General features: G+C 44.1%; 1 protein-coding gene across 9 annotated transcripts in view; it reads left to right on the forward strand.

The window, feature by feature from the left end:
• Positions 1–18,540, forward strand: part of PDZD2 (PDZ domain containing 2) — a 201,780-nt gene that overhangs the window by 114,897 nt on the left and 68,343 nt on the right. Inside the window, exon 1 of one of the 9 annotated variants that reach the window (XM_023943894.2) lies at positions 5,127–5,194. The exons of the other annotated variants lie outside the window; for them this stretch is intronic. Coding sequence (XP_023799662.2) covers positions 5,172–5,194 — 23 coding nt within the window. The 5' untranslated portion in view covers positions 5,127–5,171. Of the gene's footprint in view, positions 1–5,126; positions 5,195–18,540 lie in introns of those variants that run through there. 9 annotated transcript variants of the gene reach the window in all.

The following is an 18,540-nucleotide window of genomic DNA, read 5'->3' on the forward strand; positions in this document are numbered from 1 at the left end:
TGTGGACAGTGGCTGTGAGCAGGCAGCATGGTCCAGTTCTGAATATTGCTGGCGTGGGACAGCAGCCTTTTGGCATGGCATAGTTCAGCATTTTATTGTTGAGATTTCTCCTTTTGTAACTGCTGGTCACGTTGGTGGTGAAAGCAGTGCAGCTTTTAATGCAGACAAAAGCAATTCTTATGTGCTAGGCAAGTTTGAAGTAATCGGGTTTTCCCACGTTCTCTGGACTTCAGAGGTTGGCTGTGATTCCTGGCCCCCTACTCCTCCTCCAGTGGTCACATTTCTCACTTTATGGATCAGTTACTGTTTTTATTACCTTCATTTAGTTACTAGGGAGGGTCCGTCTCCATTTTTTTCTTCCCTTTAATTGCCTTTTCTCCAGTTGTAGTTTACCACCTGCTTGGCAGTAAAGATGATGTGTGACCCTGAAAATGGAAGGTGAATCATTCTTTCCCAGTCTGCACTTGTACTACAGGCACGTTTATGCAGCAGTGGCCATGGTGGGTCTCCTGCCCCTGCAGTCCTTGTTGTCTGCCTGTCAGAGTTCTCCTGCTGTTGGATTTGGTGAGGGCAGAGCCCACCTGACCCACAGCCTACTTACATTAGCCCTGGTCAGATGAGCTGGATGTGCTTAAGACCTTCTTGTTTTCTAAACACTGAAGACTTTGGTCATACTACAACTGTCAACTACTCCAGTAACAGCACACCCCATAGCTTGTGGGATCTGGGAGTTTTCCCCTTGATCATTTGGAAGGAGGGCTGGTAGTCAGGACCGTGGACTGCAGATGTCCCTATGTTTTTTCTGTCACGTCTGTGCATCTCTTCACATCTTTGAGACCAGAGGTGTTCACACTGCTGTACTCACACCTTGCTTGCCCTCCTTTGAGAAGATTAAAGGTCAGCCCTGGGTGCTGGGAGCTGTGGTTCTGCTTCTGGTGCTCCTCTCATGGTGTCAAAGACGAAAGATGGAGCTGAGTTTCAGGGATGCAGGTTGTGTGTGGTCCTGGCTGCTGCAAAGTGGAGCACATCCAAAAGCCTCAGTATCTGTAGGGAGGGATTCACAGCAAAAGCCCGTAGAGCTCTGGTCTTGCAGCTGTATCCTTGCATAGCTTTGGTGTAAGAGATTCATGCACTGTCGATGCTGTGAGGTCGTGATTTGATTTAATTGATTTCACACTGAACTCATTAACTGCTCTCTGTCATGCATATTTTTGACCAGCAGTGAGCAAACTGTGATGTGGGTGCCAAGGATGTGTCAGCAGTCAGTGAGTAGTGTGTAAGGGTATGATGGTCAGGAGACACTTGCCAGCTCCTGACTTCCACTCAGTTTCCACTGCAGGCTTCACTTCTCATCTGGGGATGAAATGCAGGGTCTGGCACTCAGGTCTGTAGGGGTGCTTGACCTGTCTTGGAGATGTTATCAATGACATAAAGCAAGTGTTAAAGTACAGTCATCATTTTCTTAGGTTAAAAACCTTTGTTTTGAGTTCTGTGTGACAGGATCTGTAGGGGTACAAAAGAAATTAACAAACTGAGTAAATCAGTAAGTCAGTAAATTTAATGGGGATTTAAGGTCTGCCCTCCCTCCATTGAATTTGAGTAATGATGATTATATATGAGTTTAAACTGCCAAGTTTGGACTCGTATCCAGACTGCTACTTTAAGCCTTATGTCCTGGCTTTTAGCTTCTGGTCCAGATCCAATACATTAGGATTAATATGTGTATATTGGCAAGTGTAAATAGACCTTAAAATATGGTAGATATTGGTGTGCTTTGTTCACAGCTCTTTTTCATATATATGCATCAAAGTCTTGATTTTTAGATAAAACCGAATAAACTGGAGGAGGTGACAAGCTTTTATGTGCAGCAAATGGCTTTTGTGACCCATTTTGGAGAGAGCTGGGAGTTTTTTGTTGGCGGCTGCTGGGCAATACTGGCCTCCTATCCAAAGAACTGACTTAGGAAGGTGCAGGAGGAAGATAAGTAGAATGTATTAATTAAGCTGAAAAATGAAAGTGAAATAGCACAAAATATATAAATAAGCTTGGTGTGATAGTTCTTTTTTTTATAGGAGTTTAACTATTAGGTAAGTCAGATGATTGTTGCTTTGCTGAAGGCAAGACTCTCTAGGTGGTAAATTGTCCTCAGTCCCTCCGAGGTTTAGATCTTTTTTTTTTTTTTATTTCTCAGACTGTGAAATCAATCCCTCTTGCAAACTGAATTTTGCCTGTGGCAACTCCTCTAAGGCATCAACTTCAAGCATGGTCCAAAGCTAATTAAATCAAAGTGTATTGATCAAATAGTTGGCCTCATGCTTTGGCTTTGGGTTCTCCTTACTTGAGTAAGGAGCTGTCTTGAAACCCTGACATCCATGGATGTATTTAGCACCAGGGAGGGAAAGAAGAACTTGTGCCTCTCTTCCCTTGCAGAAAAAAGTGAAAAATCAGGGGAGATTGAGGAGAGAAACACTGGGAGAGAAGCGCTAACCTAAACTGGGAGGTAAACTGGGATTTTCAAGGACCAGGGACATGTGGAGAGCTGCCAGCATCTTCCTCTGCTGTTAGCCAGCACATTTCCATAGGGTCCTTGCCAAAAACTTCCCCAAAGTGTGGGACTTTAGTCCTGGCCACTACAAGAAGGCCTTTGTGAGTACAGTGCTGCCCCTTGTCCCTTTTTAATTTCTGTGTCATAGGCAGCTTAGGCCAGCTCTGGTTTTGGGAACATGTAGTGTTTGATATGAAAAATGCAGTAACAGCTGTAGCAGGGTGATTCTTCTTGGTCAGATGAAACAGGAGTTTCCAAACAGCCTAATGAGAAGACAGAGCTAGTACTGGCTCACTGCCTTCACGGTAGTAAACGGTTTCCTGTTTACCTCTATGGTTTTATGTATGTACAAGAAAAGTGGAAAATCCAGTAGAATACGTGAGATTTCATCAAACGTTTGAGTTCAATAATAATTTTGATATCTGTAATGGTTAGGATAACCATTTTGTTTGACTTTTAAATATCCTTTAGCTTTTATTAATAGCTATATCATTGTCCTGCATTTAATGCCTAGCTTTATGTCTTGCAGTATTTTAGATTTAACAAGTATTGTGTTAACCATCCAGGCCCCAGACTTCGAGCTGGCACCTGAATTGCTGGTAACCAAATCAGTTGTCCAGCACACTGCAGAATTTTTGTATGGGTATGTGTTTCTATATTGGATCAGTGTGAGAGCACATATCCCAGAAAAAGAAAAATTGTTCATGGGAGAGAAACTGCCACAATATTTCAGAGTAAAGACTGAAGGCAGCCTAATTTTAAGGTTTTGCATATAACAGATGAAGCTGTTAGTAGCGTCTTGGCATCATGATAGCACCAAAGAAAAAGGAGATAATCAACAGGTACCCATCCTTTGGCTTTGGTATTTTCCTGTTTTTGTTTTTAATATCTCATTCCTAATGCACTATGGGGGTGCTGCCATCATTGTCATGGAAACGGAGTGCAATGGCAGTTAAAATGGGTGTGGGTCTTTTGTTTCTGGGGTGTATGTGGTTGCTGAAGTGCCTCTTCTTGTGCTCAGTGGCAGTTTGCTGAGGTTATCAGATGTGTGCGGCTTCCATGAGCACAAACCATTTTTTTTTGGTGCCTCTCATCTGAGTAAACACCAACAAGTGGGACCCACAAATCGACTTAATCATTGAACACAAAGGCCTTGGGGAAGTGGTGGTGGTGTTGAATATTTCTGTCTTCAAAGAAGCAGAATTATGCTGAATTGCTTTAATTTTGGCTGGTAGGGAGGGGGTGGGCCCAAAACCTCCTTGCTGCAGAAGTTTGGTATTAAATGATAAGAAAGTGGAAGCTGGAAGTCCCTGGGGCAGTTGCTGCTGTGCTGGGTGTCAGGGCTGAGGACTCCTGTCCTGGCTGGCAGGAGGAGAATCTTGTGCCTCCTGATGAATGGGGATGTGTCTCTAAAAAAAGACACTCTACTCTTCTTGGCAAAGCTTTTCGAAAAGCTGTGAAGGAGCAGCCATGGCTCTGAGCTATTACTGTACTCCTGGAAGGGAATCCTGGTCTTGCAGGGCAGGCAGAAAAATGCCCACTGACTTTTGGGAAGGATGAGGGTTTGTCAGGGTATTACTGCTAGAGGTGGGGGTCAATGAGGACAGAGGACAGCTTTAGGACTGCTGTAGGGTTGCAGTGGCTGGGGAGGATTGAAAGTAGCACTGTATTGAAATGCCCATGGCAGAGCTGTTTGGCATAGACATGTACAGTCTCGACCTCGTATGTGGGCTGTCTTAATGCCCTTCTGTGTTGCTAAACAAGCAGAAATGTCCTGCTACAAGGATGTGATCCAGCCCCCTGCTTGTCCAACAAAGAAATTCTTGTTGCTAAACAAAAGGCTTTCTTAAGAAACATTTAGATGCCCAGAGTTTGAATATATGCTTTTCTCTGTGGGATGAGTCATTGTACTGGTTTTTAATAGAGCCCCTCTGGATTTGTGTGGCTGTTGGTCAGACCAAACTCTGATGCGGTGTATGAAATAAGATTCAGTAGTGGTCGTGCTATGCTGCTGTCCTGACACTTGCAAAGAATTGCTGGTTAAAGTCTTCTGGCTTTTTCTGTGCAGATAGCAGTTACTAAATACAGTATACTAAATACAGAAGCATTCTCCTTTCAGGTGACACTGTCTGTCTGCACGTGTTGCTACTTGATGTTTTTTTTAAGCAAACATTGAATACCTGCTGGCTTGTTGGTTGCATTTCATTTAATTGAATTCAGTCATATGTGAGAACATGCTGACAAGTCCAATCAATACAGTCAGTGAAAGTGTAGGAAGAGGAGGGGAAGGAAGTCAGCTATATGACATGTTATAAACTAATAACGAAGTTGTGATGATTTGTAATGGTAATTTTTAGTTTCCCTTACCTCTTGTCAGAACTTGCTTTTTTTTTTTTTTTTTTTCTTTTCCCCTCCTCTTAGCTGCTGCCAGGTTCTGCCCTGAAATTCAGAGCTGTGATTTGTCACATTTTTGGAGCAAGCTGTGTCGATTCCCTTAGGCAGGGGAAGTGAGCTGGAAGAGATGGTGGAAGAGCTGGGTGCTTTGGGTGGGGCAGCGAGCGGAGGAGGAGCAGGAGAGGAAGAGGGATTGAGGTTGTAGGGAGTGCCGGTGGTGCTGAGCCCTCAGATGCATCCCTGCTGGTCTGTGCTGTAAGTAAACCTGCATGTAAAGCAGATAAATGGAAGTCAGAAAAAGAGGAAATTTCTTTTCCTATGATGCTGTTCCCTTTGACTTTCTTTACTTTTTTTTTTTTTTTTTTTTAAGAAGCAAAGGCTTATCTGCCAAGTAAACCTGGTCTTTGAGAAGCAGGGATGGGCAGGAACTCTTGGAATTAAAATTTGTGAGCCTTGCAGTCTGCTTCTCTGCCCTTTGCATATCTTGTGGGGGTTCGGAAACTTTGTTTTGCTTGACAGCCTATCTGCATCTATGAGGGAGGGTTTGCCTCTGGCTAGTGTGCCCTTTGCATTAAATTAAGCAATCCCTGCTTCTCTGTCCTGTGAAAATTGAACCAAAACAGCTGTACAGCTCATCTGTAATACAGCAACTATTTTTTTTACCCTCTTTACTTTTTTATGGCAGCTTTTGTTTTTGTTTTCTGCATCTTCTCTTATGTGTCTGTCTTCTATCCCCTCACACTGTCACTGTTGAATATTCAAACTCTTGATCTGCACATGGGCTAAAAATCATTATTGCTTTGAACTTACAAATGAATTAAGTGAATTCCCACATCCACCGCAGGAAAGGAAAATATTCAGTTTGAAATATAATTTGGAGCCTATAGGAAAACGCGTCTGATGAAGTTTGTGCTAATTCTATAGCTTCAGTACCAAAGCACCAGCTCTGTTATCATCAAGAGTATTGAGTGTAAGCTCTGTATTTTCATAGTAACTCAGTATGGCTAATTAGTTTGAAGGCTCTTTGAAGAAGCCGATGTATTGACTAAATAAGCTCTTATTTTTCAAAGCAACTAAAGGCATTCTTAATTTACAGAGCAGATAGTTGTAAAACTGCCTTCGGTTTGCATACTAGGGGCCAGTGCGAAGCCTGAGTGTGCTGGGAGTCGAGCTTACTGCTGCTCTGTCTGCCAGGGCTGGTGTCATTGTGCTCGAGGGAGGTTTCTGGGTCTTTGGCACACTAGCACAGCATAAATGTGTGCCACTGGGCTGGATGTGCCCAGGAGGAGGATGTCATGTAACGACTCTGCATCACTGGAATTGGGGACAGTATTACCAGTCTGTTCCCTGTTTGCAGGCAAGTTGGATCCAATAATGAAGAGCAGCTTTGGGTTTCTAACCAGATGACATGGCTAATCCTAAGGCATGTATAAAGCGGCCGTAGTTATTAGGAGATTTGTGGCTTTGAAAGTTGGGATTCCCTTAGTGCAGTTTGTTAATGGCAAGGATTTGCGGTAAGTGAATAATAGATGAAAGTCATCAAAAGGCTTACAGGGGATTTCTTGTGACGTGGTGCTGGTCTGTCTCATGCCAGAGTTGCAGATTTCTGGGTGGATTGTAAAATCTAAGAAAAGGAAGAAAAAAAAAAAGGAAGGGAAAAGAAAAAAAGGAGGGCAGTCATTCCTGTTTTGTGTCACTTTGGATGATCAAGTTGATGGTGTGATGCATTGAGAAGTACAGTCACAGTGCAGAGTGCTGTATGCTTAATTCCCGTGGCTCTGGCTTTTCCATGGAATGCCCCAACAGCAAAACAGACCCTTCATAGCCCCAGGATCTGGCAGCTGGAGGGGAAGAGATGCCCCTGGCCATCTTCCCTTCTGCAGTGTGCAAGGTGAGCAGGGCTGTTGCTGTGCCTCTTCACCATCTGGCACAGCTCTTCACTGGGGTCCCAGGAGTATTTCCACCTGTAATGCACCTGTAATTCAACAGCACCAAGCATTTCCTACATGTCAGGAGCTGCTGGGCAGCAACCCCAATGGGGTCTGCAGTTCTGGGTGATGACTCTCTTATGGGATTGTCACCCCCTGCTCAGGCAGGAGGGTGTCCTGTGCTTGTGCCAGGGACTTCACCCAGCTGGGGTGGTGCGCAGTGATGTCTGCGCTTATCTGTGGTCATAGATTGCGTGCTTGGGCTGGGCTGGCACAGCTGCAGGCATCTTTTGGATCAGCCCCTGCTCAGAGCCCAGGTCAGTGCTGCAGGCAGCTGCTCCTGAGTCCATGAGGAGCACAAATCAATGAACAACTCTCCCTGTTGTCACGGTTTGATGGAGGTGTGAGGCAGAAAAGCTGTGGGATGGTATCCTGACGTAGGGTGAAGTGTTGAGAGCTTGCGATCTCCATTTTTTTAATTAAAATAAAACAAAACAAAACAAGCAAACAAACAGAAAACCCCAAAAAAACAGAACAGCAACAAACTCGTAAAAGCAAAAAAAAAATGCCCATGCGTTTAACTCTGCTGTCATGTTCCAAGTTGAATTGCACCTGTGTTGTATTTGGCAGCATCTAATGAAGCTACAACTTGGGGCAAACCCTGATGAGTTTTGGCTGCAGAAGCAGCTGGAGAAGATTGATTTGATGCTGGGAAAAGCCAGTTATATGAATAACTGCAGAAAGCAGGGTCCTATCCACCCTCCTCACTGTTGAAATAATCTTCACTTCAAGGGGTATTGGTAAGGACTGTTGCAAGGCATTTTCTGTGATTTTAGTCCCTATTGTGGCCTGCCAGAGGGATGCTTGTGTGTTTTGTAGCTGGAAGGGTGGTTACAACAGCCTGCGAAATTTCTATTAAATCCAGAAACTTCACTGTGTGCGAAGTGTTCGTTGGGAAGTTGAAGTCATCTGCAGGCTCTAATCCATGGGCTCTCCGAGGAGGGCATGTCTGTCTTGTTTGTGTTGCAAAACCAAGTGAAAGTTGGGAAATATTTATGGCTACTGCCGTGTGTGCTCCTCAATTCTTCTCCCTTTTGGCTTTGTTCAAACTCACTGTGGTAAAAACAGAAAGTGAGGATGTAATTAGAAGCTGGTTTATAGGGGGATCCATGGAAAGAGGCAAACTCCCCACAAGCAGATAGGCACACGTATATCTGGCATAGTTCAATTCCTGCCTTGCAGGCTGTTTTGTTGCACGGACCTGCTGTAGTTCCTAAATTTACTTGAGCATTCAGTTTTGGGGATGTGGAGTGTTGGTGGAGGTGTCATCCTGGGGGCAGTTGTCACCTGAGCAGGTGTGACACCTGGGTCAGCGACAGCCTCAGCAGCTTGGTAGATGCTGCTCTTTTGCTGGTATGCTTCTGGCTGGGAATCCTGAGTATCTGTCGGTGAGGTGCCTGAATTCAAAGCAGTGCACTTGCCCAGGCAGAAATAACCTCAACCCTGTCAATGGGCAGCTCACTGGGAAATGTTTGTTCTCATGGGGAATTGTAAAACTGAATGAGTGTCAGCACAGTTTGCTTGTTTTGGAGAGGGTGAGTCCTTTATTCTGGCCAAACGGCAGGAATATCAAAGATGTGTTTAGGCAGTGGGAGAGAGAAAGGGTTTGGTGTGACTGATGGAAATTGTTGAGCAAGAGATGGTGCTTTGTGCAGGGTTATTATGGTTGGAAACCTGTCGCAGCACGCAGGGGAAGCATGGTTCAGCAAGCCCATAGTCAGAGCCGAAAGCAGTTCATCCCCAGGATTTACTGTGTGCACAGCCAGTCCTCACCACAGAGAGCAAAACAGCAGTGTTAAATAGCTAAATAAACCTCCTGTCCCTGCGGGCAATGGCCCTCAAAAGGCAAAATTATCATTTGCAAGAGTGGGTGCAAGTGAAAGGAGACGCTGATGGCCTGGTAGGGAGGGCTGAGTCTGGGCAGCCTGTGAGCTTCGTAGTGGTGGGTGACGGCATCACCAGGCATGTTGAGAGTCTCACCCCTTGTGGAAAATTCACTCCCTTTCCCCTCTTCCTTGGGCCTAGATGTCCTGAGGTCACACAAAATGTAGGGGCACATGTGTATGAGGTCAGGTTCTTTCCCACCTGTTAAGGTTCCTTGCAGTGTTGTTGGATCATACTTTCCAACTTTTCCCCTGCTCCGATGCAGGGTTCGGTTTTTCATTTTGTTAGTGAAAAGCTGAATTTCTCACCTCAAATGTATGTTTCTGGCTTTGTGAGCTTTATGGTCAAATTGCGAGATCTGGGGATGTTGAATAACAGACATTGCTCCCCCGAGAAAGGAGGAAGCAGTTGATTTAAGTAGCTACCATTTTCAGTACTAGGAAGAATCCTCGAAAATGCTCAAAGCCAAGCAGTCTTCTGAAGGCAAGTAGCCCTTGCTGCTAGAATTGGCCCCCTCAAATAAATCTGAAAGCTGTGAATTTGTTCCTTCCCTATCTGCCCCCCAGCAGTTGCAGGGTTATTTGAAGCCTGGCCTCTCTCTGTTAATAGGGCTCCTCTCAGGAGCTCAAGCAAGCCTGCAATAGCATTGGAAATAAGTCTCTTCTAACCCAGCATACCGCTTCCTGCTGTAAAATAGACTTGATTAAATTTTCTGGCTCTCATTTTCACTGCTTGCAGACATCCAAACCTTCACTTCTCAGTGGAAAGAGGTATGTTGGGAATTGCCACTAATGTTAAAACCTAAAAAATGTGATTTGCCAAAACAATGTTGCAGGGATTGTTACTTTGTTTTGCTCCATATTTTTTTATTTCTCCCCCATTTAAAGTACCATTGTAAAACTGTTGCTGGAAAAAAAAGTATTTCAGTAAGATGTGTTTGTTTTCTTTACCTTTTCGGCATTTGTGATGATTTCTGCATGGGGAAAAATAGGCAGCTTTATTCCAAAGGGGTGATCTCGCCTCCCAGAAACAGCCTGTACCTGCCACTAGCACTTTCCTGTGCTGCTGTAGCAGTCCTGGCTGGGGGCAGATTCAGACCCCATGGTCTTGCAGCCCTCCTACCAATAAGCTTGGCATCAGGGAGTTGTCAAAGTCACACACGGAAATTTTTGTGGCATTCTCCCTGCAGCTCTGTTTGTGCAAAAATTCTGGATTATGGTAAAGAATAACATCCATGCTGAATTTCTCATTCAATTTTGGATACATACCATTTATCTCCAATTAAATCTATTCCTGGCTGTCACTGCTTCCTGGTGTGATTTGAAACCAGGGGCAGAATTAGATAAAAGATTTGCAGGGAGGAAGACAGAAGGATGTGAGCTGGATGCTTAGAAAGAGGTGTTTTAGAGGGGTGATCCTAAAATAGTGTGGAGGAAAGGCAGGAAGCCCTGAAATAGCATGGCAAGGTGTAAACACAGTGACAACATTTAAGAATTTAGGGTGAAGTGAGAGCAGCATCAGACACTGGAGGTACTTTGTACATGGGTCACATGTGGATGGCTTTTGACCCTTTTTCTTCTTCCTCCCTGGGAGTCATGTGCGCTTTCCAGCTGCGTGGTTTATTTTGAACACTTCTTTCAGGCACATGGCGTGATTCTTGGGATTGTGTCCTGTGCAGGACGAGGAGTTGTGCTCGAGGATCCATGTTGGATCCTTTCCAACTCAGAAGGCTGGAAACTTCCAGCTTAGAGTGTTCTATGATTCTGCTCCATGTTTTGCAAATGAGAGCTTGTTCAGGCTTTCCAGTATGGAGCCAGTCTTACGCCTTGGTAGGAGCAATACACCATGCAGGAACGAGCATGTCCACCTCTGGGCTTCCAGAGAAAGGGATATTGATGCCTTCTTTGGTAAAAGCATAGAAGAGGTGTAAAACTTGACTTGCCTCTTAAGTGTTCAGTGAAACATTAGTTGCCCAGGGGGCCATTGGAAACTGGGAGCAGTTGCTCAGGATAACATTTGGAGCTTTCATGGTCTTGTATTCTGAAGCCACTGTGGTGGGAGAGACTGTCTGAACAGCAGTAATACAGCATAGGTCGTTCAGTAAATACAGTAAATAATGGCCATGTGAAACTTGGTATCATTTTGGCCTGTTACAGTCAAGGTTTTTGTAATTTTTAAACTGATAACTAGGCACTTTAAATTGTTAAGTATATTGTAACTGGAAGTTATATTTGTGAAAGTGGCTGTGTATCCAGCTAAATGTCTGTTTGCAGCAGAGCTATGACCTAACAAATTTGAGCCAGGATGGTTTTTGGTTTAGCCCACTTCTGTTTGTACACTCTACCACAACCAAGGAATAAAGAGAATTTGGCTTCTTAACACTCATTAGTCTGTCTCTAGGACCCAAACCCAAAAAGCATTATGTGTTTCTGTGTACTGTGATTTGCAAATATAGATGTGTGGGAGCTGTATGTTCAGTAAGATCAGGACCGCTGTAAAGCTTGAGTCCAGAATCTCTGCAGTCTGAATGCAGTGTCACTGCTCTGCCCTGCTAGCACAGTCATACATCAGCAAAACCCAAAGGATTTTATGATGCCTGCAGTTGCAAAAATCTGCTAGATTTAGGATGTCCATTAGAGCTTTGGGGGATCCTCAGATGTGGAGAGTTTGTAAAACTCCTCAAGTCACCCTTTTCAGCTGTTTGTTCTGGGAGGGGAGAGGGATCAGTGTGGCCATTCACATTCTTTGTCCGCATGCAGTATAATTTGTAGTTTGGTAGTGAAGTGTAAGTTGGGGGTCTCTGCTTGTTGCTGTCCCAAGGCCTGGATATGCTTTTGAAGCATCTCAACAGCATGCAGGGCAGAAGTGCTGTACCAGCATAATTGAAATGATCCAGCCTGTCTTCTCTCCACGCATGTGGTGGGGACATGATTCAGCTGGGCTTCCTTGTGTGTGGACAGAGTGACTGTCCTTTGGGTTTTAGAAATGGGAGGTGTGAATGCCACGCAGCCAAAGCCAGACTGCTTCTGTCTGCACGGTGTGTGCAACTCCCTTGCCCTGGGCTGTGACTGCACGTGTCTCTCAGCCCTGTGTAGGTGACAGCTGTTGGTAGGAATGGAAGTGTGGTCCCTTGCCACTGCCATTCTTCTCCTGTCCCTGCCTCTGTGCCCCTGGGACCAGATGAGGGTGCTGGCTATGTTTAAAATCCTTGTCTTCAGGACTGAGTTCTGGAAAGTTTGCTGTGGCTGGGTTATTTTCAAGTTGTAAGTTATGAAACTGCAATATTTAAATCCAGTGGTTTCACCACCTCAGACCTTACAGCGACTCTGTGGGATGCCATGTTGTTGGCCCTATCTTTCCATGGAAAGACTTGCCTGGGGTGCTGTCAGGGATGTGGAACACAGGAAGAGGAAAGGAATTCAAACTTTCCAAATTCAAAGACACATCATTGCATTGATACCAGGTGGAGTAAGGTGTCTCACCAGGCTTTGTCTTGGTCCTGTGTCACAATTCCATCTTCCAGGAAAAGCTGTAGGCAAGCAGAGAGACCATGAAAGTACAGCAGCAATCCTTCCTCACTTTCCACCACTCTTGAGAGTTCAGTATTTCACAGTGTGTAAGGAAGTCTTGCCCAAGGCCTCCTGCCAGCCTTACCAAGTATACATTAAAATGTATAACTTTCAAAGCTGTTTTTTCTTCAAAATTTTTCTAAATCTAGTTGCATTTTTTGTTATAAATTTAACTGTGAAAAACATGCCATAGATAAAAATACTGGATTCAAAGTTTTGTTTTTCAGAAAGCTGCCAATTTGGCTATCCTGAGAAAAACAGTGTGCCATAAAGAGCCATGGCCTCTGTGAGACTTAGGGGTGTTGCTACTTAACCCTGGCCACAAGCTGGGGGCTGAGGGTTGTTCATCCTGAAAAGGGAGATGGGAGCACCTTCTGTGTTCCCTGCACTGTTTGAATGCTCTCCCTGGGTGTGATTAGTAGCTGAGCTCCATAACTGACTTCTCCTTTGCCCTTTCTGCCTTTCCTCATGTTTATTAAGGGAGGCAGAGAACACTGTGTCCCTTGTGTGTGCCATTGCCTGCAGAGCCTGGGGCAGGAAAGGGCTTGTTGATGATGAGATATTGGATCAAGCTCATTCCTGGTGTGCTTCAGCTCTGTGCCCAAGAGTGTGTTGAAGTAATAGCCAGGTTTACTAATGCCATTGCTTTCTGCTAAGATAAACTTTGGCTCAAGAGCTGAATCCTCCAAGGAGGTGGGTGAGAGGGCTGGTCATCAGGTGTCCTTGCAGCTCTCAGGAGGTGGAACCTCTTGCAAGCTTGGATGCAGCAAGGTTTGCCCTGGTATTTGTAGGTCAATGTTCCCTTTTGTCTGCAGGCATTAAGGCAGCCTTGACTGCTGGCTGAAGACGTGGCAATCTGTGGAAAATTCATATTGGTGCTTGCCAAAATCAGTCCTTAGTGGGACGGATGTTCTTGCACAGTGACGGCGGTGAGGTGAGGGTTTCATCAGGATCCATCAGTCACTATCTGTTAGTCATTAATTTGCCATACCTGAAAAGCAAGTTAGCTCATTTGCAGGTGTCATGGAGAAATGTTGAGTTTAGCTTTTAAAATCCCCCTTGGGGCTGGAGGTTTCAGTTCTGTGAGGATCTGCACTACCCTTTGTCTTTACAGCCTGAAGAAGATTGAGTTTCAAGACATTTTACCATGCCAAAGTCCTTCAGAAAGGAGCATAAGAATTAGTGGTCTGTCTGTCCTGCAAAGGACATTATAGATCCCGGGAGGGCTAGGCAGGGGCTCTGAAAGTGGTTGTCTCGACTGAGGTTTCTGCTCTGTGTCTTGGTGAGCTGCACAATGGGCTGGCTGGCGAGATGTCAGTGATGCTCTGTGTGTATCATTTCCAAAGTGCTTTTCTGATCTGTCAGGATGAAGGTTTCTGGAGAAATGCTAAACAGTATTATTAGTGTAAAATAAACATACTTCAATATTTCTGACCCTAAAGTGGATCCAGATGCTTTCTTATGGCTGCTGGATCTGCTTTGATTTTTCCATGGCTCAATGTGGCTGTCTGTATTTGTTCAAGTAAGATAGGATGTGGCAGAGAGCTTGTCACAGCATGCTCTTGTCAAGTCAGTGAACCTTTATATTTATACATGCACACACTCAAATATATACATACACACACATATAGATATACATATATATATATATATGTAAAAAAAGACAAAATTACTGTCTTAGTCTAAGACACTATTTCTGAGTCTGACACTTCACGTGTGTGCCAAGGAAGTTGGAATAAACTCACTGAGTTTATCAGTTTTTATGATCACAGCAGTCAGTTCAGCTGTGTAGGGGAGAAATGGGATTTGGCTGAGTAACTCAAAATAGTCTCCCAAGGAAGTGAATGTGTGTCTCTGTCTTTATAGCTCTGATACAAAAAGAGTATTAAACGTCCCTTGGTACCAGCTACAGGTTGCATTTTCCAGCCTGTGGTTGAGCTTTGCAAGAGGTAACTTTCCAGCTCTGTTTCAAGTGTAAAACAGTTTTCCTCTGGTTTTAAGGATTATTAACATTTTCATGGTTTCTCCACTACAGAGAAGAACAAGTCTTCCCCACTGCTTAAGGGTTATGTTTTATATGGGATGGGGTTTTACCAGCACTGGTGCCAGGGTGAGATCAAAGCAGCAGGCACAGCTGGTGGGTGGTCCTTCCTTCTGAGCATGCCAGTGGGAAACATTTCCAAACCAGTATTTCAGTGAATTTTTTTAAGATCCTGTTTGTGGAGATGATGCTGCAGTGTCTGAGGGGACTCCCAGATGTGCCAGGGAGATTCTGACACTACCTTGCAAAGACTGGAAAATACAGACAGTGTGGATGGGTGTTCTGCTGGTAAAATATTTTGCTTTGGTAACTGATACTAATAGATGTACGATCAGCTAGTAAAATCTCTTGCACTCTTAAAATCAGTGATACTAGGATTTGTTATGTGTTGATTTGGTGGCAGCTGGAGTATCTGCTCAAGGTTTCTTAGCTTGTGTATGAGATCCAAGGCTTTCACCAAAACCTATTCTATCTCCTGCAAACCAAAGTGAGAAACAGTCAGTCTCATTTTTCAGTACAGTCAAAGCTGAATTAGGGATGCTTTTTATCCACACACCTTCTCCATCCAAGCTGAGGTTTGTGTTCAAACTGGGTGACAATTGGGAGGTTGCAGCTCATTCTCCACACCTGTGCTGAGAGCTGCTGCTTATGTTCATCAGCTCTGGTCCTGCCCTGCCTGAGATACTGTTAGTGTATTAATTGCTAAAATCTCTGCAAGTGCTCTACAGGGACCAAATCTGAAAAAAAAAAAAAAAAAAAGAAAAAGCTTTTCTGCATTGCACACATTGAAAGAGAAGGGTGATCTGAGATCTTGCCTACAATTTTGCAGTTTTCTGATGTCCAGAGACTATATAATTACATTTGAGTCTATCCCACTATTCCCTTCTGGCATGGGATGCTCCTGGATTGATAGAAAACCATTTAAAATCTGAAGGTTCTCACTCATTTAATACAACCTTACCTGTTCTTTGTGCAGTGTTGAAAGCTTGCTATGCTTCCCATGTGTTTTTTTTGTTTTTTACTTAGACAGGAAAGAAATTGCAAGGGAAAAGGAAGCCAGCTAAGGTATCTGGCATGTACTTAGCAGAAATTGCAGGTGGCTCAGGCTCCTTGGTTATCATCCCTATCTTGGGAGGGCAATACAATAAAATGACCACAATTTCTTAGTATATTATTTTCAACTTGTCTCCTATCTTGTGGTATGAGTTTAGTGTTCTGTCAGTGTTGGCTTTCCTGGTCTTTGATTTGAAACAAACTCTTGAGATAATGATGCCACTTACTGCATCACTGGTCCCAGCAGGACTTAGCCTGTCCTGAAATACCTTACATGATCCAATGTATGCAATGACTTGCTGCCATGCAAAGGTGGTCGCTCACTGACCCAGAGAATACTTTTTTTTTGGTGGAAACTTAACTGTGTTCTTAACTGCTGAGAAGTACTCAAGAAGACATAAGCCCATGAGTTAATACAGGCTGTATGCCTGGAACATGCAGGCCGTGTCAACCTACGGAGTAAATCAGCCCAGCTCTACTGACTTCATTGCAGCTGCATCTATAACCACTTGCTGTAACCCTGCTCCAGATTCGAGGGATGATTGTGTATGAAAAATGGATAGGAAAAAAACCTCCCTTTTTTCTTACAGCTTTGCACTCTGTGAACAGCTTAAATGGGCCACGAGTGGAGGTGAAATAGTAAATTGTTTTTGCCTTTCTAGAATTACTTTATTTGGACATATGCTAAGTTCCCTCTTGTTTCCCTTACTTCCTAAATGAAATAGTTGATATGCATGCACTTGGTTGCTGGCACTAAAAAAATACATCAATAATTAGTTCAGAGATTGGTGTTTCAAAAAGCCCCATATACATGCACCTGCACAAAAACAAGTCAGGCAGAGTTGACACTGCATAAAGATCCAGATAGGCCACACAACTGTGGGAAGAGGAGCTGCTTTCCTGTTTCCATGTGCCAGGAGAAGCAGTGCTATCAGGCTTATGTGTGATGGATCAGAGTGCAGTGGTATTGCTGCAAGCAAAAATCATGAATTTTAATCAACTTTACTGGCTGCCTTGAAATTTGAGTTGAAAGATAAATGTGAAAAACAGGCAGCCCATATTGTTTCTGGAACAGAACTGCCCCTTTTCAGTTGATTAAAAGAATTCTTCTTTTAACTTGATAATCAAAAATACTTCCATGTTAGCTCAGGATTCTTTTTTTCCACACTAACCCTTCGGGTCCTGCCAGCTTCATGTGTCTCCCAGAGCCAAGTGTCACCTTGTGGCCACCCAGACAGTTGACCTTTGCTGCAGAGACTTCTCAACTGGCAGGGCTTGTTGGCTGTCTGCTTTCAGCTGTTTGGAAAAAGATGGGTTTAGGGCTTTATTTAAATATTCTTTATGTCTGGGGAAGGAGAGGGAAAAAAGGATTGCCTGGTGAAAACTGAAAGGACTGTCCAGGGAGTTTGAGTTCGATTTATATTCGTTGGGAACTTTGGCACAGCAAGCATACTTGTCCTTCCCGTCTGTGGCTTCAGGGCTGCTTTTAAGGTTATTTAGTTGTGGTATTCATTTAAACATCAGTCTTCCTAATTAAATATAAGTGATTTGAATGCCGATGTTGTCTGTGGGGGACACTGAAGCTTTGGGAAGAAGTGGAGTGAAAATACCAGCTCTTGTCCCTGGACAGAAACACACACCCATCATATTACTTCCAGCCACTGCCAGGCTGGTCTGGCTTACTTTGAGTAGCTAGGAGTGCTTTCCTCACTCCATTGCTTCAGGGTTATCATAGCTGCTTTTCCTGTTTTGCCATTAAGTCACCTCTATGCAGGGGGGTTAAGTTTTAAGGATTTATTTTATGGCTAAACAACTTTTAAGAAAGGGAAACGGAAAATCAGCCTACAAGTCAGCAGGGAGGGAAACAACTTGGTGGCAGACTCCTGAGTGGTTCCTCCTCTCTCAAGCACAAGTGCTGTGCTGTTTTCTCTTATGGTCTGTGGTTCATCTCCACACCTAGTTTCTCATCTCCTCTAAAAGCTGTAGGTTCAGCAACTACTCCATATTAGTGAACAGATAATTTCGTTGCAGCTGCAGCAGAGACTTATTTGATACTCTGGGAAACTCTTGCTACCTTCTCTAGTGAGAAAGGCAATACAGTTTTGGGGCCTAAATTAGTGTGAAAGGGCATATACAAACCTGCTACGTACAAATTCCAGCTTGTTTGTAGTCTCAGTTGGTTACACCCTTGGCTTGGAACCCAAATATTTCAAGAATTTGGGTTGAGGTATATCCTTTCCTAAAAGAAGCATGAAGTTAGATTCCTCTTTTGCATCAGTGGGTGCAGTTTCTGTAAGGTCACAGAGGCTTTGTTTGAAGCAGAAATGTTAATTCCTCCAAGGCATTTCCAGAGCTTTTGGGAGGGGAGGTGATGCTTTGCTCTGGTAGGAAACCTGGGGGCTGCTCCTTGTACAACTGAGATGACTTGTTGCGTGTTTTGATTGGAATATGCTTCCTATGAAGGAAACCCACCTGATTTCCAGGTCCCTGTAAAGCAGCTGGGATGCCTTGTAGTGCCATGCTTTGCTGTACTGGGGCTATGGTGCTATGCCTGCTTACCCTAGAGGCTGATTTTTTGTTTTCCCAGTAGCCTTCAGAGCATGTACATATGCAGAAGCAGAAGATTAGTTTCACTTGGGAGGCTCATATCAGATGTAGGTGCTCTATCGGCCTCTGCACAAATGAATCCTGCCCAATTTTAATTTTTTTTTTTTAGAAAATACTTCTTTATTTTAATACTCTGCTGGAATCATTCTCTGCTCTGCATTCCTTACTCCACCTTTACATGTTGCTGCGCTGCAGATATGGAGGTCAGGGTGTGTGAACTGGTGGCATTTGCCAGCTGTCATGTTATGCTGAGGTGGGATCAGCCTGGGTGGCTGATAGGGCTGTTAATTAATTATTCCTGCTATTTTCTTCTGATACTGAGGAAAGAGAGGATTTGCCAATGCCTAGGGCAATCCTAATGTGTCCATACACCAGGTAATCAGTTGGCTGAGCCAGTGCATGGACATCATAGGGCACAGCGAGTTGGGATGCCGAGGCGGGATGAGGGCACTGCAGGAT

The sequence above is a fragment of the Cyanistes caeruleus genome, chromosome Z (assembly GCF_971803275.1).
Source record: "Cyanistes caeruleus chromosome Z, bCyaCae1.hap1.1, whole genome shotgun sequence".
NCBI classification, from domain to species: domain Eukaryota; kingdom Metazoa; phylum Chordata; class Aves; order Passeriformes; family Paridae; genus Cyanistes; species Cyanistes caeruleus.